General features: G+C 38.6%; 1 protein-coding gene across 7 annotated transcripts in view; it reads right to left on the reverse strand.

Annotated features, from left to right (window-relative positions):
* MCC (MCC regulator of Wnt signaling pathway) overlaps positions 1-24,523 on the reverse strand; it is a 165,568-nt gene that overhangs the window by 19,530 nt on the left and 121,515 nt on the right. For all 7 annotated transcript variants that reach the window (XM_032441473.2, XM_032441471.2, XM_032441472.2 and 4 more), the window contains 8 exons: positions 22,880-23,086; positions 13,795-13,941; positions 13,385-13,474; positions 12,586-12,734; positions 11,251-11,391; positions 9,677-9,777; positions 7,279-7,462; positions 1,212-1,446 (listed from right to left, as the gene is read on the reverse strand). In XM_032441473.2, the coding sequence (XP_032297364.2) occupies positions 1,212-1,446; positions 7,279-7,462; positions 9,677-9,777; positions 11,251-11,391; positions 12,586-12,734; positions 13,385-13,474; positions 13,795-13,941; positions 22,880-23,086 (1,254 nt within the window). The remainder of the gene's footprint in view (positions 1-1,211; positions 1,447-7,278; positions 7,463-9,676; positions 9,778-11,250; positions 11,392-12,585; positions 12,735-13,384; positions 13,475-13,794; positions 13,942-22,879; positions 23,087-24,523) is intronic.

The raw sequence follows: 24,523 nt of genomic DNA on the forward strand, positions 1-24,523 counted from the left end.
AATTTCTGTGATATGAGAAGCCATCTACCATCAAATCCTTTCCAAGTTTTGACAACCTTCAGTTTTTTCACCACTTCATTTTCAGGAAATTAAAGAAATTTTCTGCAATTGTGAATTCCAGCAAATGATAATCAGTGAGCACTACTGTAATGTGCTCTCTGTCAGAAAGGACAGAATATTATTCCAGCTATGTAAGTGAAGTGTGTGCTTGCTCCAGTACAAACTGCACAGGAACCAAGCAAGAAGAAAGGTGACTTCTGGGGACATTTCCTGCATTGAAAACCCAACATACTATGTGCAGCACCAAGTTATGGGTGGACATGGTATGTGAAAAGCACAGAGAGGAGATTCAGTTTAGATGTAGAGGGTAGTGGGTAGTCCCATCCGTGAAATTACTCAATCCTGACAATGGCATGGGGTTGACTGGATGGGCTTTAAGGTCCCTTCCAACCCAAGCCAGACTGTGACTCTATAATTACTTTTTAGTTCACCTCTCTAAATTTTCGAAGTCAATACGGAAACCAGGTTTAAAATTACATAAGCTTCATACCTGGTGAATAAAGGCTAGTTTGTCTAGATCCCATCTTTAGAACTGGACACATAAACCAGGCCTGAAATATGAGTTCTACTAAAATCTCTGCTCCTGTTTGTCACTACAACACCCACTCTTTGCTCAAACTCAGATTACAAATTCCAGCACACTGTCTAGAACAGCTCTGGAATTGTGACTGCTTGACACCACTATGGATGACAAGTTTTTTACAGACCATTCTTCCTCCCACAGAGGTACTAAAAGGAGGTGTATTTGTTTTGCTCGAGTTCACAAACATTCAAGATGTGCATCTGCATGCTTTTAAGTAGCAAACAGTCTCTTGGGAAGTGCTGTATCATGCTTTTTGGTCACCCTCAAGCAACTCAGCTGCTGTATCTCTTAGAAAAAGCATCTGGTTTGTCAAGGAGATCTTTTTAAGAATAGAGCCACGGATGAAGTTTTTGCCTAATTCAAAACACACATAGCTCGTCATTCCTAATGCAATGCCTTCTGTCCCTGTTTTACTACTGGATTTTTGGCTTTGATTATTCACTTCAACTAAGTAACCCTTTATTACCCAGCAATCACTATCAATGCCTTCCATATGGATGACATTCTTAGCATTCTTAGCACAAGGGCTTTGTCAGCACTGTTAGTCTGTTGCATGTAATTAAATTACCTTCATTGCCATAAGTTCCTGCATCAAGACTGCATTTTCTAGGTCTAACCTCTGGCTGTCTCCACGAGGTTTAACATCATAACTAAGGGGATCAATGTGAATACTCTCCAGCTCCAGCATTGTTAGTTTCACCGCTGCTCTGTCATTTTTCAACTGCTGGATGTAATCCTTCAGCCGCTGCTCATCCTCCTTTGTAAACTCCGTATCACAGCTGCTTGCAGTTGAGCTTGTAGTACTGAAAATAGAAATAATAGTATTAAAAAATAAGCAAAAACTGGAACTCATTTTGTATTTTTCTATCAAACTCTCCTTAAATACTTCATTAACACAGCTGAGTCTTATAAGTTCACAGAAAGGACATCCATGCAGTGGGTGTTGCAATATTCAGAAGATGCAGAGGGGTGTGATAAATTCAGTGAAAAAATTATTTCTCTAGGCTGTACGAAAGAATCAGTTTCACTGCAAAGCCAGATCATTAGTGATGTGCATTACTTTTTTATGGAGTTTTGTCTTCTGAAGCAAGTCTTTTTTAGAACTAAACAAAAAAACAAAGCTACTTAAGATTTCTTAGCAATACATGGGCAGGTCACGTTTGCCTCTGCTGCTCCACCATTAATTCTTCATCTTCTTTGTGAAAAAGCATCAGCTAGTAAGAATGTATCAGCCTGCTCCTCATTTTTATCTGCTGATGGCAATACCAGTTACTATCTCATATTTCTTAATGGACAGTTATAGGAATCAATCCAAGGAAAAAACCACTGGCAGCTATCAGATGGTAGCATCTTTCAATTTATGTTAAGATAGATTGACTACACTGTACACAGACATTCCTCCAGGTCCAGGGGGGTCTAAAACAAACCCACAGTTTAGCTGGATTTTAAATAAAAAGACATCTTCAGCCTTGCCAGAACTCTTTTTTAATATGGGCATGGTTTTAAACAAATGACTGCCCATTAGTCTGCCCCACAAATGTTTACTAAGAGAACACAGAGAAGGAAAACTAATGTCTTGTTAAGGATAAGGGTGGCTTAGTGCTGCCTCCTCACCCACATGCGTGCCAGTGCTGTAGGGGGACGAGTCTGATACAGCTTTAGAATTTCCAGGACTGAATATAGTTGCAATAACACTTAAAGGAAAATAAAATGCTGTGCTGTTTCTATAACCTCACTCAAAGCTGCCTGCTGTCTCCTGAGGTCCTGTAATTATCTGTTGGCTGAAGGATAAGTCATCCATTAACTGTGCTTGTCTGGAATGCTAGATGATCTCAGTTATCAGCAGGGGAATAAATCACTTTCTATATCAAATTGCATTGCTGTTCAACATTTCTGTAGGAGGAAAAAAAGCCCCACCCGCCACATGCTGTGAGAGTCAGGATGATGTCCTACCATGTATTATGCATGTGAAAAACGGGAATCCTATCAAGACAGGCTTGGTTTTTCTCTCTTCTTTCAGTTTTACTTAAAATAAATCTGCACTGATTATTAAGTGCCTCCAATAACTCACAATTTTTCCACACAGTCCAAGCACGACCTTGGAGGAGATACAGAGTTGGCAGATCTACAAAGATTTCTCAAAACCTTCCCCCCCTCACAAAATATTGCATTATATTTCTTCTCCACAGTTCTCTATCTACTACCCATTATACCTTCCTTTTCTTACAAGTGCCATATTTTCCATGGTACTAGTAGACTGGTATTTTCTCTTGTTGTCACCCATTTCCGTCCTCAGTAAAGCACAAAACACCCAGCACTAGTACTGAACAGAAACTTTCAGGTTTAAATAAATTTCCACTTGCTCTTTTTTAGAGAATCTCAACTCGTAAGTCTCAACTTACTGAACCTATTGGCACCCCTCTGAAGTAGGTACTGATGTAAAAATCATGGAGGTAGGTAACACGAGAAATATTTAATTCTACACTGAAGCCATGCTGCAAGTTTCCCCAGCATCCAAAGACAGCAATTACACAGTTTTCCTGAATTAAATGTGAAACAGCTGTTAGCAAAGAAAGGACAGCTTTCAAAGTCCACCCAGGGCTCAAACCTTGGGACCCAAATTGCTCATCTTAGTTTTCACGTTCCAAGAGGAGAAAATCTATCTCTCCTTCTGGGAATGAAAAACAAGCAAAAATGCTGATAAGTCTATTGTTACATTGTGTTGAAACTCAAACTCAGTAGATATTCAGATTTTGGCCCTTAAAGATCTACGGCTATGCAAGTCCATCCAAGCTAGGGAAGGCAGTCTGGGTCGCTGCCAGTGATACTTAGGCTGCTTTTACTTCAGTCCTGGCTGCCTGCCTGCCTGCAGCTGAGCTGGCTCCTCTGAGCAGTGTCTTTTTTTTTTTTTTTTAAATAAATAAGATGGGGGGGAATTTCAATGGGGACACTGTCTCAGCCAGCAGAAGAAGGGACAAGAAAGAACCTTCCCTCTCTGCCAGCATTCAGCAACCAGCCCCCACCCAGAAATGGGCAACAGAATGGACAGCATGAAGGAAGAGTGCAAAGCCCACAGTGAACAGCTGTGAAATCAGGACAGTGTGATGAGCCACTGCAGTACCACCACAGTGCTTGTGAACTCCCACAGCACAGCTTTGCCAGAGTCAAAGCCCTACCCTAAATCTTTTCACAGCCATAATGACAGTCCATTGGTGCTGTTTAAGCTGGTAGGCACACGATCCTGAATTTCAGACACTGCTTTTTAATGGGAACAGGGAAAAAAGAAATCAGACTGACAGAATGCAGGCTGGTATGGTACAATGTGCAGTTTTATTTGCCTGTGCATATGTTTGTTCATGAGCATGTGTGTGAATCAAAGGCTGTATCTGGATATAAATGAGTCTTCCAACAGCGTCACAGAGTAACCTCTGTGTACTGCAGAATTTTGTCAATAAAAGCTTGTATAACATTCAGTTAATCTATTAAAAGTCAAATCAATACAAGGCTGACAGAACAAAAAGAACAGAGTCAGTACTGAACCACTGCGCTTTAAATAATGCATTCAACAGGCACAAACTACATGTGAGCCAACAGTCTTCTACGCAAATCCTGTGACTTGAGGTCTGAAACAGCACAATGCTGAAAGACAGTAACTTCAAGAGAAACTGAAAAACAGCCTAACCAGCCAAAATACAAACAACGTGTTTGGCTAAATTCGGAACCTTTGGTAAAACCACCCTCACTCCTGAGACTACTTCAGACTAGCAATGAGGTATAAGATACCTGTTAGAATATTTCTAGGTAACTTATTCCTGCACTTCAGCCAAGATAATCCCGTATGTCAGTTTCTAATCTGAAACCCCACAGGATTCGGATGAGTGATACAGTCCTGCATTTGGCTATACCCAGGTATTCTGGATATACACTACATAAGAGTGACAAGAATTCCCTTTGCATACAAGAGAGAGAATCTTCCCCGTCATTAATCTAGATATAAGGTTGGGGTTACAGACATATTAGGAAATTAAGACCCTCCATTTTAGTTTACGATTACAATTGCTGCTCACTCCTTCTGTTTCATTTGTTTTCCAAGCTGCAGTCAAACCTCAGTGATAATGTACGTTCCACAGTTTGGTTCTGTCCATTAAAGCAATTATGATTTCAAACTACACCACAGACTACTTCTGTTTCCAAAAATTGACAACGTTGCCACACTGCTGCTAGTCAAATAAACTGAGATGCTTGCTGTTATTTTTGTTCATTTCACCAGTACCAACCCCTGCAATAACATTTCATTTCAGCTGTTCCCTTTTGCAATCATTAACCACTTGTCACCATTGGCTCCCCTACCATTTTCTCTTGGTAATGTGTTCAGTGATTTGGCATTCAGAATCACATCTAAAATGCCAAACTGAAGATGGGTCAACACTTTTACAAGTCCCTATTCCATAAGATTTCAAAGAACGTGGAGAATTCTTCATTTGTCACAACCCTCAGTGAAAGAGGGCTTCCATGACTTTACTCCCTCTACTCTATTGGTTACAAAGAGAAAAGGCAGCAGGACACATTCACAACTAAAAGCCTGCAGCACTGTAATAGTTACAGCAAAAGAACTGTCCTGCAGATTCAGAGTGCATTTGAACTACTTTATGTAAAAATGTTTTCACTTGACTGCAGTGGTTCCTAAATGTCAATTCACAGAGACCTCAGTAATGACATGGACACATCCTACACCGATTTTATAGATTGACAAGCTCTTTAAGGCGAATAAAAATATTAAGCAGGCAAGAACAGATAGAAATCCAGAATCTGCATTCCTGTCTTTGACTGGATTACTATTGCAATGGAAAAAGAAAGGAAACGTGAAACACCAACTCTGAAGAATCTGAGACAGCTGGAGGTCTGTTGCAATGGGATGTCAATCTACAACAGAGACCCAAGAGACAAGAGGACACATATGAATGGATTAAGAAGGTTGCAACATAGGCATGGTAACACCAAAAAACATGCACAGGGTCCTGGAAAGAGGAAAAAAAGAGATCCAGAATGACAGGAACAGGAGAGTTAAAATCTTCAATTTTTAAATCTGATGTAAGTATAGAAAAAGTGTGTGCCTTCTGAAATAGCACACAACTTCCACCTACGCGTTGCCACAGAAGTGTCTGTAAACTAAAGAGTGATTCTTTTTTGAGACAGGGTCCACGGGAGGGAAAAATCTCAAAACACCTCTATCTTGCACCATTTAAACCCAACAGAAGGAAATAAGATTTCAATTTCATGTAGGAGCTAGGGTTTCAGAGATGCTTTCACTGGTATGTGTGTTTAGACAAGAAAAATTACACTGGAAGCACTGGGAGATGGGAGGGGCAAAAATATGCAAGTTGTGATCAGATCAGTGTTTCCATATTAACTTCCCCCTTCGATTCTGGAAACTATAAACTGTTAAAAAAGCCCAGCCTCTTCCCAAAGTTGGTCAATACTTTTGGTGTCATGAGCGATCAACGTGTTCTTAGCACACACTGTCACATTTATTTCTGAAAATAAGGCTTTCTTGGATTGATAGAGCATCATAAAACTTTTCCAAGTAACATGCTTCCCTCTTATTTGGGCCTCATTCCCTCAGGTTACCTTCGTGCTGACTTTTTAGCTCTTTCGTGGTAGTCAGATGGCAGGAAATAAGATCCTCTAGAAAAGGCACTGACAAGAAGAGAAAATGATATAGTACTAAAATAAACTTCTAAAAGTGTCAAAAAACCGACAGCACTTGAATGAAGAATTGGCTCAAAAAATGATTTAAAATATAATTTTAGAGTGAATCTGAGAAACCAAAATAACTTATAAAGAAGAACATTTGTCTATATTTATTCAGAATGTTTGCCAAATTTGTATCCACAAATGTGCACACAATCACTGCACAGAGTACAGCTACACTGCAGGCAGGCAACAACTCAAAATGAAGCTGTTAGCAGATGTATTTGAGCTGGAACATTGATGCAGTAATAGCTCATTTAATTTTCATGGTTTCTTAGTTCTTCAGAAAGCCTGAATCATCCTGCTTTTTTCTGGAAGAACTTACTGTCACTTATGATGTTCATTTGCAGTTTGACATGCAGTGGAACAGCATGGGAAGGAGGAATCTCAAGTAGGTCAGAAGGAAATGAGAAGACACAGAAAATGTTTCAGGATGAAGTGGCTGGAATTGCAACATTCAGGAAACAGCTCCTGAACATTCCAGAACTTCAATGGAAGAGTAATTCTGATCTTCGCACCCCTACATGTGCGTGCTGTCTGCATACAATGCAAACAAACAGGAATTACATGATCCAAATTCGAATAAAGCAATAAGAAAGTTAATGAGGTAAAATACACGTAATGTTTTTTGCCCTTTCTGAGGAATATCTAAGTTCCAAATCAACCACTCACAACAAATTTATACTAAACAAACCATCTTAGCTGTAGCTGTTTGAAGTCTAAAGGCAATCAGACCACTGGTCAAGTCATGGTGACTTGAAAAGCAAAGCAAAGAACTCAGCAGATTGATGTGCGGAAGGTAGTTGAATAAAAACAATAAAAAATAAAGTTTGTTCTGAGATCACTTTCTTGGGGAGAAGGAAAGCAGATGAGCTGTGAGTTACCTTGTGTGGCTGTTGGATGAGAGGCTTTCCCAGGGCTGCACACTACAGCCCGTGACTGCGTAGGCTACTCCGCAGCTCCCATCCAGTTTCATCAGCAAGGCTTTTGCTGCATTCTCAGCCGTCTTCCTGCAGTCGTGAGCTCTCTTAAGCATCTGGGTGATGTTTTCGTCACCTGTCTGGTCACCTAGTTTTAAACAAACAATCTGTTTCAGAGGCTTGAGTGAGAAGCATCATAAAAATTACAGCAATAGAGTTGCTTTGATGCATCCTCAGTGTACCTACAAGACAGTGATAATAAATTTTCAATCTGTAATGTGAAAGCAGCTTCACTTCTGTGTGAGCATCAGTTGTAACAGGGCTTCTGGCCTGACTCCATCTTCACCCCAGCCACAAACACCAAGTCCTAAGTAGAGTCTTACCTTACCTAGCTCAGAAGTTTGCAAGGGCATGCACTGCAGATCAGGATCACATTAAGAATCATTCTATGACTCTATGAAGATGATCAAGCTAGTAACACAACGGCAAAGCACCAAGCTAAATTACAACTCCCATTCCAAACAGCCCAATTATGTGTCCATCAGGCACAGTTATTTTCAGTGCCTTTTCTCACAAGCACCTTAATGTCAAGCCTAATTGGGTCAGCCAGACCATGCTCTTACAGGTTCCCTTTCCACCTGGGATGATTGCTTTATTTTCTACAAGCAGCCTTTCAGAGTACAAAGCCACACATACTAAGCAAAGAGAAAATGTTATTGCTATTTATTAATTTGCTGTAATTTCTTGTGACTATGCAGCTGTTAAGCCATCACACTTCAGCAGAGCCAGGACAGAAATCACAGCAGACAACACTCAAGTCAGAAAGGTAGGACAACCTCATGGCTACTCTGAAATTCTGACCATTGCTATATGCCCATACTTACATACAATGCAAACACACTATGACTATCAAAAAACAACAGCTTGCTCTATCTCTGACTTTTACCTCATCCTTATTTGAGTCAAATAATCATACTTGCTAAGCAAAATGCATGCAGTAGAGGTAACTTCAATGCAGAAGAATGGGATTGTGAATGTTCTGCTAAGAGCAACTGGATACATAAACCAAACACAACCTCCTCCAAAACTGTGTTAGGTAGCAATCACTATAACTAAGAGCGGTAGGCAAACACATGTGTAAAAACTAAGAAACGTTCTGTTTCATAGAATGCATATAAGATGATGCTCTACTCAACCCTAAAATATTTATCTTTTCTAAGATTTATATCTTCTGTGTGAGTAGGAAATCCACAACTAAATCAACTTTTGCTGGCCACTCCTCTTTCAGCAGGAATGTGGAACGACCAGACACTGGGAAGAAGGTAGATGAAAAACAAAGACGTCTACTGTATGGTTTACTGAAGGACAGAGGCTGTGCAGGCAAAGTCAGCTGTACAGAAGCCCACCAGTAGCACTAGAGGAGATAAAAGATAAGCTGAATATTTAATAGCAGAGTGACTGTCGGATGAGTGCATCCAGCTTTCCAAAACAAGAGGCCATATTCATCAGTCCTGTGCCTGTGAAGCCAGATGGTCATTTCATTCCTAAAAGCTTCTGTTTTATGTTTCAGTGATTTTTAAGAAGCCAGCACTATAAATTACCATCTCAAACATGCATTTACTATACCTCAGCATAGCAAGCAAAGCTATTCTTTTCTCTCTGAGGGCTTCTCTTTCCATGCAAGTATTACTAGTTACCTTCTCCTGTCATAAGAGGAATGGGACTATAAAACACACGTTAACATTCATTGTGTAAAGATTTCTCACCATCAATAAAATGAAGGTAGAACTAATGTTCAGTTTCAAATACTTCTGAACAGTACCATGAAAAAATCTCACTCTATTATTCAGAGAGCAGTATATTAAAAAAAAATACCCCTCACCCACTCTCAGAATTAGCTACTTCTGCATTGTCTTAACTCCAACTTCAAATTAACTATACCAGCTTTGGGGTGGTGGTGGGTTCAACATTTAGTTCAAACAAAATTTGTACTTGTAAGGTACAGAGCTGCATGACTTTAATTCACATATCATATATGCTCAGAAATATCAATTATTTCACTCTGTACAGCTGCATGCCTGTAGCAGCCTTACCACTGTAAGAATAGGCATACCTAGTGACAGCGCACACAATCCAATTTATATATATATATTTATAATTCAGTGTTGAAATCTGATTTCACTCCAGCCTCTCTTTTTCTTTTTCCCTATTCTCTGGATGTGTAAAATTACTTAGTTAAAAAAAAAAAAAGACCAGATGGCATTCTTAAGCGGTGGGTCATGAGATGACCCCCTGTTACAACTAACTTCAATGCTAATAAATGTGGAGAAAAAAATAATGAAAAGACTCATTGAAATCTTACCAACAGAACCAACTCCTGCAGCTCTGAATTGCCCAAGAATGAGACTTTGCTCACTTTCTGCCAATGCCAACAGCAGTTCATATGCTTCTATGCACTGTTCACTGAAAAAGAAAAACATAGGAAAAAAGTTGCTTGCAATCAGTAACAAAAGAAAGGTAGCTAATGCAATACATGACTCCTACAATATGTCCAGCAGCAGGGATATTAAGTGACATACTTAGCTTCTGTCACAAGTATTCTACAGTCTCTTTTCTACTGATGGCCCTAGGATGGTCTTGAAACACGAGATAATGACCTGATGTGATACAACCACAAGAAGCATGTTTCAAACAGTCACTAATATGCCTGATGGTTGAGAATATCCTCTTGAGAAACTCTTTTCCAGCCTTCTTAATACATATGATACGGTTTTCTATACTGCACAACAATATTATACAACAATACTGTACAAAATTATTGTATGAGAAAAGAAAATATAAGAAAAATACTTTGTTTCTCTGTTCCTGGCTTTAAGACTTTCCTCCATAGAGACCAAGATTCTACGTACAGTTTTGAGTCCTCCTTTCTAATGCATTTTAATTTGTTCAAAAACAGATACATACTTATCTGCAATATACATTTTCTTATAATTTGCACAAGGCTGACAGTAACATAATACATTATTTAAAAGACACACAGTTTGTTCTAAGACCAGAAGTGCCTGTTCCAAATTAGTTGCAGTTGGAGTTAAATCAGAACATCTTTTAACATAAAGTTTAAAGTAAATTTAGATACTTGTAACCAAACACCAAGAAATTCTCTCAAAATTCCAGCTGATGCTGGAAAGTCACTCTGTATTATGTGGAATGTCTCTGAAATCACTCTAAATTACATGGAGTGCAGCACAATTCCTTGGACCATGGGTCTTATGAGAGGTATCAGTTTAACACAGACAATATGTAACTTAAGATCAGATACAGCATACGCAGTCCAAATGTAAGCATAACTCAGAAGAACATTCCAAGATACTTTTACTTTCAGGGGAACAAGATTTCAGAACTTTGGAAACTCTTTGGTTTCAGAGGGAATGTTTGAAGATACTAATGATGGTATCCGAGCAATGGAGACAACAGACTTATGAATGATGTGCAGTTTAGAGGCACGATACAGTTTTCCTCCTGCTATACAAGGATAAGGTAATAATGAAGATGTTAATTTCTCCTTCACCCACCCAGATATCCACTACCCAGATAGTTTTTCCACATGTGCATAAAGGTATGAAAAATAATTAAAACTTCCCAATCTCAAATGTTAGTTCAGTGTTTAAAAATTAAAACATGAATCCATATATCTCACTGCTAGATTGAGTTGCTGCTGCTGTTGATCTGTGTCTGAGAAACACACATCAGCAACTTCAGAAACTTCAGTTACGTAATCTCTCAAGTAGTTCAACCAATAAGGAAAGTTTTTCAGGGAGGAATCAGAATTTAATACCACTACAATGGTACATCCACAATTTAACTCTCAGAGACTTCTATCAAGTCTCATTCACTCTCTCTTTCTATGGCTTAGCCACACTCTGCATAAGTACATACCTGTACTGCAATGCAAGCCGGAGGGCTGTGGCATTGGACTCATACTTCCCAACAAGCATGCTCATCCTCTCTGCATTGCTCTTGCACTCTTCCAGTGTTATTGTCAACAAGTCATTCTGGGATTTCAGGTGCTCAATACGGCTGCAGAAAAGGAAGTAATTTGCAACCTTCAAGCTTAGCTTGCAGACACTGTCCTGAAAACTCTAAAACAATCATAATTTATAACAGGAAAGATCATTTGGCTTACACAGTCTTTTTACTGATGACAGCAAAACCTAACAGTTTTGTGTCCCATACCAAGGCACAAGAGATTCTTTCTTTCTTTCTCTTTGGTCTGCCTCTTCTCTACTTTTTTTTCCCTCTACTTATAAAGAAATCTTTTAAGTAAAGCATAACTCTGTGAAACTGCAGCAAGCAGACAGCTGTATATTTTGTTGCTGTAAGATTGTGAGGGATAGATATCTTATTAACCTCTTGCTTAATCTTTCTTCTTCCATTCGACTCTTCCTGCTGCCCCATCTGTTTTCAAGTGCTGTATTGATTAGTGCAATGTATAGGAATGTAGGGAACAGGCAGCTGCCCCCTTTCTTTGGAATATTCAGAATAACCATTTCACTCAAATTACTATATCCTCTGAAATACAAACTGAGTTTTCAGAGGCATTAACCTCCAGAAGTTCTGGCATTAGTCAAATATCTCAGATCAGAACTTACTCAGAATATTCCTCTCAGTGAGATCAACTCTCAATTTGAAAATAGGGCTTCAGAACACCAGTATTAGTGATTATTCTCATCACTGTTAACCACAATACACACAAACATATCACAATGTATCACGACTAATCACAAGAGCTGGATGTACAGTGAAACCAGACAATTCAGACCACTGCCACCAACAACTCTGAAATCACTGATTGCTTAACAAACAGAATAAAGAGGAGAAGGGCTATTGCACTACTTTATGAGTGATCAAAACAAAACCCTGAATTTCACAGATGTTGGGCATTCCAGATGTCTCACCTCCTATTACTTTTCTGATATCTCCTCTAAGGATGTGCTATGCACATAAAATTTGTGCAAAGGACACTGTACAGTCCATACTTGCACAGATGATGCCATGCTGATCATGGCACATGACAGAACTTTCACAGTCACCAGTAGAGTCCTTAGCAAACGATTCTATCTTCTCTACAATGCATTTCATCTTCACTGCAGCTGCCAGAGCTGAGCTTGGGCTGAAAGATGAAATGCTCAGAAAAGAAAAAAAAAAGCAGCAACTTCACACAAAAATTAACAGTGAACAACACATTTGAGCACATCTAGTTTTTCTCCTTACCTATTTAATCTCTCTGTCTCCACTTCAAACTCTCGGATTTTACTTTCAGAGATAGCAGATCCATGTGAATAAAGAGTCTGGAAGATTTCCTGGATGTTTGAGCAGTCTTGAAGGGAGTGTGCCAAATGTTCAGCCACAGTACTAGACACCTGCACAGAGTAGTTAACAGATCATTGTGAACAGACAGCAACTGGATTCCTCTTACAGTCTGTCTGAATTGAGGGCAGAGTTTTCCTTACTCACTTCAAGACAGTCATTATTCAGTTTTTACAGTGAATTTTACACTCAGTGGAACACTTGTAAGTTCTACTCTAAGACGATATTTTGATTCAAAATTCTACCAACTAAAGGGCAACCAGCATTTCATCATAGACACAAAAAGCTATTTACTTCTTTGAAAGCTCAGTAAAACATCTGAGCCAAGTTCTTCACTGAAACAAATATTAACACACAGTAACAACAAGCATTACAAAGCAGAATACAGTTCACTGTTTATTTGGAAGTTGTGGAACACAACCAGTCTTTTCTCAAGGAGTAATATTTTGGACTAACTGACACCAAAATCACTGTCTTACAGTCACTCCGGGAATGATTTCTAGCCAAGAAGTAATAGGAAATGAGATACTTACATCAGATGAAATTTCCCTCTGTTTAAATATTCTTTAACTTTTAAAGATTTTTATTTATTTTTTCCCAATTAGTTCAGATTTAAAATTTAGAGAGAAAACAATGCTTCTTTAAATAAAACACAAGTCATCTCCAGAAGGTAAGGTGCATGCATATAATCATTAGTCCTTACCCCTATGCTGCTGATTTCTGATCCCAAGACAGGTCTGTCAGATGATGAAGACTCCGATCTCGTCTTTGACAGCTTTACTCTTTCAGCAATCTAGAAGTCAGAGTGCTGTACAACTTACAAAGGGCCCGTGAAGACAGTACAAAATGCACACATGCAAAAATGTTCACTAGCTATATTTACAAACATTACAAAAATTTATTACAAAAATAAGCTATCATAAGGTTGACCCGCATGTTGTAACTGAGAGAATTACAACTGCTGACACTTTATTATCCTCTGCTGCTCAAATTCCTGGGCCTACTTAGGGTCCTGGAATCCCAGTTAATAACATCCATGCACAGTGGCTGTGCAAAATGAAGTTTGCTTCACCTAGATAATAACAAGTACTACTGTAATCTACAGTAGCTCACCTTGGCTATGGGAATGTCATTGCTACTACTGCTTGTGCTCAGCTCTCCCGTGCTGGGGTTAATGGGTCGATTTGCAGAAGTGAGACGACTTGGGCTGGATGGGCCTGTTGCCTGAACACTTTGCAAACGAGTCTGCAGTTCCCGAACCTAGAATAAAGCATAACAATAACTGGTCTTCCACTTTCATAGATTAAACTGTTCAGAGACTTTCTCATTGTCCTGACAAAGCTGACAGCTTCTTGGCTTGAGAAGAGACATCGTGTTTTGTCCTGTGGTGGCTGCAGTCTTTTCATGTGGGGAGAAGACACATTAAGGTTGTTTTAAAATTCAATTAGGTTTTTAAACTATCTTTCAAGAATATGCAAAAATAATAATGTAATTATGTTTCAGCTTATTTCCTACAGTGCAGCAATACTACCTGTATAGATATTATACTCTCTGGAGGTTAAGTTAATGCACTAGCCTTAGCCTGTGATACCTAAACAAAAAACAAAGGATCCCGCTGTTAGTGGAAAGCTCCAACGCTGGAAGGAGCTCTTGACATTAAAGTATTACAGGATGACTATCGTATTTTAAAGATCAACAATTTAAGATGTTAATCGTGCTTTCAAAATCATTGTTAAGTGGAACAACCAAACAAGTACTGTATGGAAGTCCTCTGCAAAACACTGCACAGTCTTCACAGCACATCAGATATTTATACAACTGACATCAAAAGAGCTTCAGGACCTGAGGGGGGAGGAAGAAAGACATGCAAGAGCCAAGCTATATTGCTGAGCAAAAGATTATAGGGCTTAGTTTGGAATAATTTTAACAAGGAATAAATGGTTTACTTAACAATGATTACGACACAAAGTGTGGTGACAGAGCTGATTTTTCTTACAGAACAAGCATCCTGGTTAATAACAAAGAATGGGAGAAGACAGAGGGGGGTGAAAATCACATGGAGAGGAAGGTTTCCTGAATGTAGAATGTTTACTCTAATATCCAGGTTTCTGCATGGACTAAACTGAAACTTCTCACAACAGAACTTGTGAAATTTTACTGTAAGTCTAGTAATTAGGAAGAGCTCAGTGAACTTGACAACTTCCTGAAGCATGGAATGCAACTTTGATACCTATTCTATAGGAAAGGTGGGATTTCCAAATAAATGTTACACCACTGACTGATTAAGCAAGCTGAAATTTCATAGCCAGAAAATATAAAAAACTGAGTCGCAATAGAGGTTAGGGCCTCCTTCAGCTTTAGACTTAACAAATGCACTAATTAACCTCTGTTTGAAGGAGTGGCATTCAGCATGTTATCAGCACAACATGCATGGATCCCTTCAAACTACTGCATAGAGGAAAAAGTTCAAGCTAGAACCCTTCCCAGTCAACAAAGCAGTATCTTATGTCTCCTGCAATCCCCTGCTGTCTGCTTCTATGTCCCTGTTCACCTGCCTCTGCCTCAGATGCTACATAAACTGAAGGTCAGGTTGTCTGAGGACTTGCTGTCAAAACAACAGAATTTTTAGGTAAGCGCAAATCACAAGGAGGAAAGGAGAAGAACATTCTTTACACAGCAGCGTGGAAAAATTGCATATTACTAATAAGAGGCTGTAGGTGGCAACAACAAAAGTACATAAAGACTAACTGTTCTCATAACTTCTCTGTTCTGTCATAGAGGAGTGCACAATGTGAATTACACAATGTGAACACAAATAGTTCCTTTGATCTCTCTGTTGAAAAGGGTGAAGTATGCAGCACCTTAAAGGGAAGTTCCAGTGTTTCAAGGAGCTCTGCTGAACAATGAACATGAGTATTTGCCCCACAATTATACATCCTAAGTGTAACTGTTGTAATGAGAGTTAAATGAGCTGAGTATATGAAATGCACATTTAAAGCATATTTCTTCCTAATATTTGTAGCTGAGGCTTCCATATGCAATGATACACGTACAACTCCAACGTGGGTACAGCTGCACTAACACAAATCTTACGGACAGGAGGGCTTACTAATGCAAACCAAATATTTTAGCCTGCTGATATGCTTAAAACTGGAATAAATCTTGTGGGTATGTTTATACTTGCAGATGAGGTATGCCAGTACAGACAAGATTTGTACTGCTTGGTATTAGCGTTGAAGAGAAAAAGGCAAACCCAAAACATAATTAAATCAAAATCATATGTATTACTATTTCTTTAACTCATGCTATTCCAAAGTAACATCTGTGCTGCAATGTCCAACTTAGAAAATGCTAAAATATCTGCTTATGCCCAAAAGCTAGTATTGGAAGATTTAACTCCACATAATATTCTAAATATACTAATGGCAACCAGGAAGTAATGTGTTAAAGTTGCTTAAAATGCTATGTAACTGTCTACTCCAAAATTCAAAGCACCTTCTGTACTATATAAAACTCAAATGTAAATAGTTTTTCTATATTTTACCTTTTATTACCAAGTAGTAATTATTATCCACAATTAAAGAGGCAATTATTCTTACAGATTTGTAAAACGTACAAGATCCATAACAGAAAGAAAAAAGAAGACAGCTAATACTACAGCCAGGCAAAGCTTTGCTCATAAGACCATTCATAAAAGAAAACAGAGCATTCATCAATCTATGCAAGTCACTGCTTTAATACCATACCACAGTAGCAACCACAACTTAAAAAGGCATGAATGAGCTGCCTGCTTTCTTCACGTATTTACTGATTCAGGCCATGTATAGGAAATTACATGCTGAATTTACTACAAATAACTGCACTAATTTTAGCAGCACTGAGTACTAGATGATAATTCTGTGTAGAATAACAGCACAAGTTTGTCTTACCTGCAAAATCACTAGTCTCACAATCCACACATTCATCGAGACAGGATCTCATGATGGGGTGATCCACCCACCAGATTATGCAGAAGCAGCTCAGGTAACAATTTCTGGACACCAAAACCTTACCTATAAATACAGCAGTATATACCAACTCCTCAGAATGTACTTTGCCACACTAGTAGAAATTCTATCTGGAAATTAAATGAAGACCAAAAAACAGGAACCAAGGGGAAAAAACAACAAAAAAAAAAAGAGTTTAAAAGAAGCAGTATCTTTTCTGGATTGGTGAATACATGAGTTAATATAAGGACTAGCTGAAAAAGCATGACTAAAAATTGCCTGATCACCACATCTTCCATTTTCAATCTTGTCACCATTACAATATAAAGTATAGTGAAGATTACTTGTATCAGTAGATAGGAGGTAACTACAATGCTGCACATCAGATAGAATAAACACTGGGAAATGGGTGAGACAAGAACAGAAGAACAGCAGATCCTATAGGAAATGAATGACAAAGTTGGAAAAACCTAATGGACTGTCAACAGTTTATGGGCTGGTTCAGTCCGGTTCCATGACTAATGGGGCAAGGGGACCTACAGACCCATGCCCTGGAAAAGGGGAAAAGGGAAGGGGCAGGGAGATGGGCCTAAAAACAAAACAGCAGCAACATCTGAGGAAAAAAAGCTGATTTACTAAATAAGATGTTGGAATGCAGGATAACACAATAAAATACAATTGGAACTGAAGCTAAAAAATCAAATGAAATAACAGACAGAGTGTCCAAAAACTGAAGGCCTGATTCTAATGCTGAAAGTGAGATGGCTAGGGAGCATACACACATCTCGTGATCTATGAACAGCTTTGTCTTTCTCTCTGAACAGAAATGCAAAGTCCTCTGGGGTATGTAGTGCTTCTCTTCTGGGAATCAGGTAACAAGAAATACAGACAGTCCATGGAACTGGAGTACTAAGTCTTTAACTCCCAGTGCAAAACATGACGTTATGATGTGGAATACTGATAAGAAAAACCATGAAACCTTGACAGGACTAAGACAAGTTTGGGGGAAAAAAAAACAAAACAAAAAAAACAGCAAAAAAACAATCAAAACAGTTCCACTAAAAGATAGGAAATTCGGATTTGGAAGCTTGGGAGGAAAAATGTGGAAGGATTTAAAAAAAAAGATATCTTAAACCACTGCATGACATTTAGTTTAAAGATAGGAACATCAAGAGGATATCTGAACTACCATAAAGCCCTCAAATTCCAGACTGAGATGGAAATTAGTAGACTGGCAGACTAGGAAGAAACAAGGCTGAGAAGCAGGCAGAGGTAGTAAGTAGCAATCTAAGACAATACCTGTAAGAGCCACAACTGGGAAGAGGCGGGGGGTGGAGGTGGGGTATTCAATAGATATTATAGATAGGTATTTCAATAGATGGAGGCCCAAAGAATTACAAAAGTAAAGTAAATGCAGCAGAAGGGGCACTGAGGCACAAGGCAAGTCATTAAACTTCAGAGAAACTGACAGTTATCAAGGTAAGTCAAGAAGAAACTTTTTCTGATATTCTGATATACTGATATAACTGATCTAAACTTATGTAACTTCAAATATTATGTATTACTTTTTTTGTATGTTTAGCTACAATTCGTCAGTTACTTTTAAGATTTCACTTGGATGCTGAGAATTGGAGTAGGAAATAAGGGAAATTTTTTAATAAGCAAAATTTATTGTGAGTGCCCTATAAACTAAATAAAAAGAGAACAAAGAAAGGATAAAAAAGGGGCTGATGGGCTACAGAAATGCTGGACATAGGAAAGACTTCATGAGTAATTAAGAAGCAACTGGGACTTTTTCACAGAAATGAATAGCACATTTTAAAAACTACTTCAGTGGAACGTGCTCGTTGTCTATAATCATGAGTCTGAGAAACTTATTTCTGTTTTCTGTATTTTACACATGCATACTCACATCATCATGATTTCTTAACACACACTTAGTAAAAAGCACAGATACAAACTGCCTGTTTTTACTGATTTCCATATTCAAAAGACACCTGCTGCTTTTGTTCTTAAACAAAATAAGAGGCATGCATGAGATTCCTTTCATTCTACCCTACTTGTGACCCTTCTCCTTCACCATTCAGAATCCTTGAACCCCTTCCATAATAGCATGGGATTTTTTTCCCAGCATTTTAGTATTACTTCAATTTATTTTTCCTATTATTAAAAAGGTGAAGACAAAGTACAACCAAGTGCAGGGAGTTAACACCTCTCTCTCACTTTCCATTTTATTCATGCATAGTACAGATTTGTGGAGGAGAATCATTAGTACCAGGACCAAGAAGCCTGATTTGCAACAGATCTACTTTCATGGAAGGCTGAATACAGTGGTCTCGAACTGCCATCAGCTTACAACATAACAGACGTACTTCCTAGTACTTCTCAGGGCACTCTCAATGAATTCTCTAGAGCAGAACCAGCTCAAATCTGTCCTCATCAGCTGAGATACATTTTGTAAATGCCCTGCCTTCTATAAAAAGGGACAAGCTTACAAGAAACGTGAAAGAATTTAACTGTCACTGGTAGCTCGACTCCTCAGTCAGGACTGAAAATAAAACCACAGTCTAAAAGGTTCCTCTGAACAAAGAAAAACACCCAGACACATTCATCTATCTGAGGTATGCTACCAAGGTTTATACATAGAGGGTTTTTAAGTAGCAGGACAAGCTGCAGTGCTCTGGGCTACATGTTACCAAGTCCTCTACAGCCTTTGCCATCTTTTAGACGGGAGTCCCTCACACAGTGCTTCTTGCTGACCAAGTATCTGGGTGCTGCACATCTATAAAGGATGCAAAGAAAACTAAGGATGTGACACTGGACATGAAGATTGGATTCTCTGACAGCTCTGAGCACTCTGATCCAGGCAAGCATACAGCCGGAAACAAACTTAAATGAGGGCAGTCAGTTTATCTCAGGCTTTTCCTCATTTAATTTCGGATTAACCACTAAGTACTGTCATACAAACTTGGAAAAAGAAGCAAAGCTCTATCTCCTTAATAACAGAGATACTCCTGTGTAATCAAATAACATGCATCCGAATAAGGCACAGAACTGAAAACAGGTTTTGACTGCTACCGCCTGTCTCTACACACCAAGAGATCAGGTGACAGAATATCTCAAGGATCACCTTATGCTGTGTAAGATCCCAACAATGTCTAAGGGCCCATAACATAGTGGCTTTGTCAATATGCGGGATGTCACATTAAAACTACAGTTTTCTAATTCACCGTAGGTTATATTTTCACTAAGGTCTTCAGTTAAAGACAGCTAAAACATTAGGTCAGTTTGGTGCGCAGATACATTAAATAAATGATCACAACTGAAAGTATCTGATTAACTGCACTAGTTTGTTGTTGTTGTTTCTGCCTTCAACAAAAACTCTCATCTTTTATCCTATCGTCATGACGAAGGTCACATGCTATATATACTGCACACCTGGTAAATACAAGAGGTTCTGCATTGGAACACAAATATTAATTCTACTATTGTTTAAGCCTGCTGTTACACATGGCAGTTTTAAACCGCACTGCACTGATTCCAGTTTTATGCTAACACTATTCCCACTGGCTGGTACAGAAGTTCCCCTGCATTTCATTTTATCATTTCTCTGAATCCAGTAATGTAAACATGTGTCACAGTAAGCAGTTTTCAGGGCTCTGACTAGCCCAGACTTAAACAAATTTTATGTTTAATATGGCAATATCACACAGAGGTAAAATAAAATCTGGTGTTATGAAATTAGCTACAGGGCAGGCACCCTGCAGAAATACAGATTACCTCATTTACTAAAGACCCATGAGAACCAAACTCTTCATGACTGTTGTTTCATAGCTACTGCTCTAGAAAGCAGCACAATCTGTTAACTGAGCACATTAAATACTTAATTAAATTAAATCTCCAACAAGCCTGAGAAAAATGTATTGAAAGCACTCTGCCTGATTACAGACATTGGTCTAAAGTAACAGACCTATTGATCTGGTCAACTTCAGCTTACTCGCTTAAATTTAATTTGAGAACAATAACTAAATTTTTGTTGGATCTCCTTCTCCGCTCTCTGGGGAAATAATCTGGAGTGACTCTGAGTTCAGCTGGCATACAGAAAACATTTAACAGGTCAAACAAAATATTTGCCGTTGCAACTATGGACACAAAGTTACATGGAGCTGCTATAACGTCATATGCCATTAACACACTTCCCCAGTGGAGGCAATAAACGATTTATTCTTCAAGTTCAGGGTGATATTAAACAACATATTTCACTGAAGTCCTCTAAAGGTGCAAATTAAATGAAAACAACTGAAAAACCCTGCCAGCTGTGCCTGAACATGGCTTGCCACACTTTGTGCCAACCCAGCATTAATTCTTTATCTACCAGAAAGTTAGGGCAAGACATCTATTGCACTTGTACAAGAGCTTCCTTAGTTAAAAGTACTTGAACTAAGCTGGCTTGTTATACAGCAGACAGCTCAGAATCCTACAGAGCATACAGAACAACCACTTCAAGCATCATCCACATTCAAAGAATTAGATTCAATTTTCTCATCACCTACCCCAGCTCTCTGCTTTTGTGGCAACCAGGCAAAACACCCCACTTTTACACAGATAATAAAACTACCGCTAGAATTAAAGCTGCTGTATCAGCTGGGCCAATTAAAAGCAGGCTGTTTGCTTTTCTGTGGACACAATCCCAATATCTTCATTTTGATCAGTATCTACACAGTTGTATCTTCCATCATACAAACATACCTTCAGTATTTTAAGCTCCATTTTCGAAGTAGTCTCTATCCTTACTCATTACCCTCTTCAGAACCACAACTCTCTTGTGTTAGACACCTCACAGTCTAATTTCTACTTAATTAGCCTAATGCAGCTATAAATAGTTTATATTAACTTCTTTTCTTGCTCTAGTTTTGTCTGTGAGCTTAAATAGCAGTTAGCTCCCATTCTTACTTGCTTTCTCCAGCACTCATAATAAAAAATGAAAAACAGATTTTGCTTTGCCAGGTTAAACAAGCCAGTGTCTTTTAGCCAATTCTCCAAGTAATCCCTCATTTTTAAGATGCTCTTCTACATCATTTTTGACAATTTAAGCTAAATCTATATACGCACAGAAGACAAGAATTACATAAAATATTCCAGGTCACATCTCACCACTTTTAACATAAAGTAAAATAACCTTTCCAATCTCTACTGGAAAACCTTGTCCTGGTACATCGTAAGACAGCATTTGCTGCTGTGCACAAACATCTAACAGGATAATCCCACTGAGCACTAACAACAGTTCTTCCATCTCAGTACCTGCATTTCTGTAAGCAAGTTTCACAAGCACACGTTTCCCTTCCCACTCCCCATAAGAATCCTACAGTGATTTACCAAATGCGTAAATGCCACTTTTATAATTAAAGAGGAGAGTGTTACCTCTATTTGAAAAGAAACGAGGCCAGAAAAATCAGGACTGAAAACAATTTACACTTCTGGTATATAACAGAAATACGTTTCACAAAACAGAAGCTGGAAAAGGTCTTGTTTAATATAATAGCAGACTGCTGTTCTTCCCTCATAATACGCGTCATTTTTAGTGTAAAAGATGCAAGAGGATTTTGTAAAGGTAATTTCAAACCTGGCATTTGAAAACTAGTGCAGCTTCATGCTGAAATGATACAATAACTACAGAACAGTGTTGTTTTAGAAACACAGTGCACAGAGAGTTGTCAAAGCACAAAGTCATTATCTGACACTGAAGCACCATAAAATGTAGACATGGAAACAGAACATGACTGGGATTCTGCCTTGTTCAGTTTAGAGAATTATTACCCAGTGACAGGAATCCTGTTCTTTTTCTTTCGCCTAATCACAAATTGAATTTCCATCAAAAACAATGCAATATTTGTTGTTAGCAGGAAAAACCAAGCCTCACAGGAAAATTCAGTAGATACTCTTCATCTTCTGCTTCAGCAGAGATGAACATCAGAATTCTTGCTAACACATGCTTTCTGACTTCAGGTCAGCTTCTTAACACATATGCTTTTTCAGAAATGCTCTATTTTGTCCTAGCTCCGTCATTTACACAACTAAGCTTTAAAAACAGAAAGCCCTAAAGCCCACACAGAAAGATGTTCTCATGACAAAACTACTCAGGAGGACTCAGTTTTCCCCTGAAACACAGAGTAATTTATGCAGTGTGTATGCAGACAGTTCTAAGGCTTTACCCTTCTGCGCAGTCTGTCCCTTTCTTCACGAACAGCATTCATAGTGGCCTTGGTCCTATTCAGCTCCTCCTCTTTGCTACAGAGCATGGCAGTGAGGCTCTCATTTTCTTCCCGCAAGCCAGCAAGTTCCTTTTCCCATCGAGATCTCTCTTCAGACAGATTCGGATAAAGGTCACGTCCTAGGACACCCTCAATCTCTTCTACTGTCTGAAAAAATACAGTCATCATAAAAAAGGAAGAAGTAAATTAATTGAACAAGATTAATGGTACACAGAAGTGCAAAACAAGCAACTATATAATTATGTGTACACACCCAAACCCACAACACCATTATTACACTTCTTTTGCTTGCCATTAAGGATAACCATTTTATTAAAATATTTCATACTGACCCACAGTAAAAGAAAAAGGGGATGATTTGAATGTAAATTGGTTCTACTATTTTTGTAATACCCAGAAGTGACAGCAGTCCCTGTAAATTCATCTCAAAATACTTTACAACAGATTAATGAATACCTGCCGTAGGGAACCAATGCACTTGTTGTATTCCTACCTGGGTAGCACTCAGGAAGCAGCAGCCTGTGCATGGGCTGTGGTGCACAGGCACAGGGCCTTTCTTAACACTAGACCAATCCCACAAAATGGGCAAGAGAAGGAATAAATAAAGATTCTCGCTTCTCCATAACCCTGAGTACATTCTTCCCCACAGGGAACAGAGAAATAAATCAGAAGATTTTACAGCCCTCCTACTATCTCAAAAGGCCAGTTTTCTGTGGGACATAATTCATTCTAGTGCTTCCCCTCCCCTCCCCCCCCCCCCCCCCCCCCCCGCTTCCCTTGCTCAGATCTATGACCTATAGGCACCACTCAGCACAAAAGAGATAGAGTAGCTTCCACAGGCTGGAACTACATCCACACACTGCTAGCAAAGGAACACTACCGTGAATGAATTGTCCTCCCAACTGGTCATTTAAGTCTTAAAATACAGCATAACACTGTGTCAGATTTTATCTGAGCAGCTCTTATACTGCTATGCAATTAACATATACTTTGCCTGTGTTAAATGTATTTATTACTTATCCAACATGTTGGAGGAAAAAAACATAAATCTTGTCTATATGTGTTTGTGTCTGTTTTAAATCAGTCTACATTAATATGTTAACAATAGACAGAGAATATAAATGACTGTATTAGACAACTAACAAAAGATAAGTTTCACTTAACTGGGCTTTCCAAGAGAATGTTTTAGCCAAAGACTGTACTTTCACATTTAATTTGTAACATTAGTTACTCAAACACAAAGGTAAAAATAGTCTAGTTGTTTTATAGAGAAAGGATTTGACTTTTGTATCTAACACAAATGACAAGAAATTTACATTCTTAATCTGGGAGGGAATAAAAGGCTCGGTTAAAGTACAGCTGAAAAGGTCAAGTCAGGTTGAAAACAAAACTCTTTCTTTCTTGCAAGAAATCCTCCTACTGTTGCCAGAAGAGGGACACTGTGATATCAGTGACATACTATTATTGTTCATAATAAAAAGTGGTTATTTATGATTATCAACACATTAATTCTAACTACTTTCTGGGCATAGCAAGGCTCCTCAGCAGAACGAAGAAGGAAAAAAACTTTATAAACAACAAGTT

Source organism: Coturnix japonica, chromosome Z (assembly GCF_054131305.1).
Source record: "Coturnix japonica strain WE chromosome Z, WE-NBRP24, whole genome shotgun sequence".
In the NCBI taxonomy this organism is placed as follows: Eukaryota; Metazoa; Chordata; class Aves; order Galliformes; family Phasianidae; genus Coturnix; species Coturnix japonica.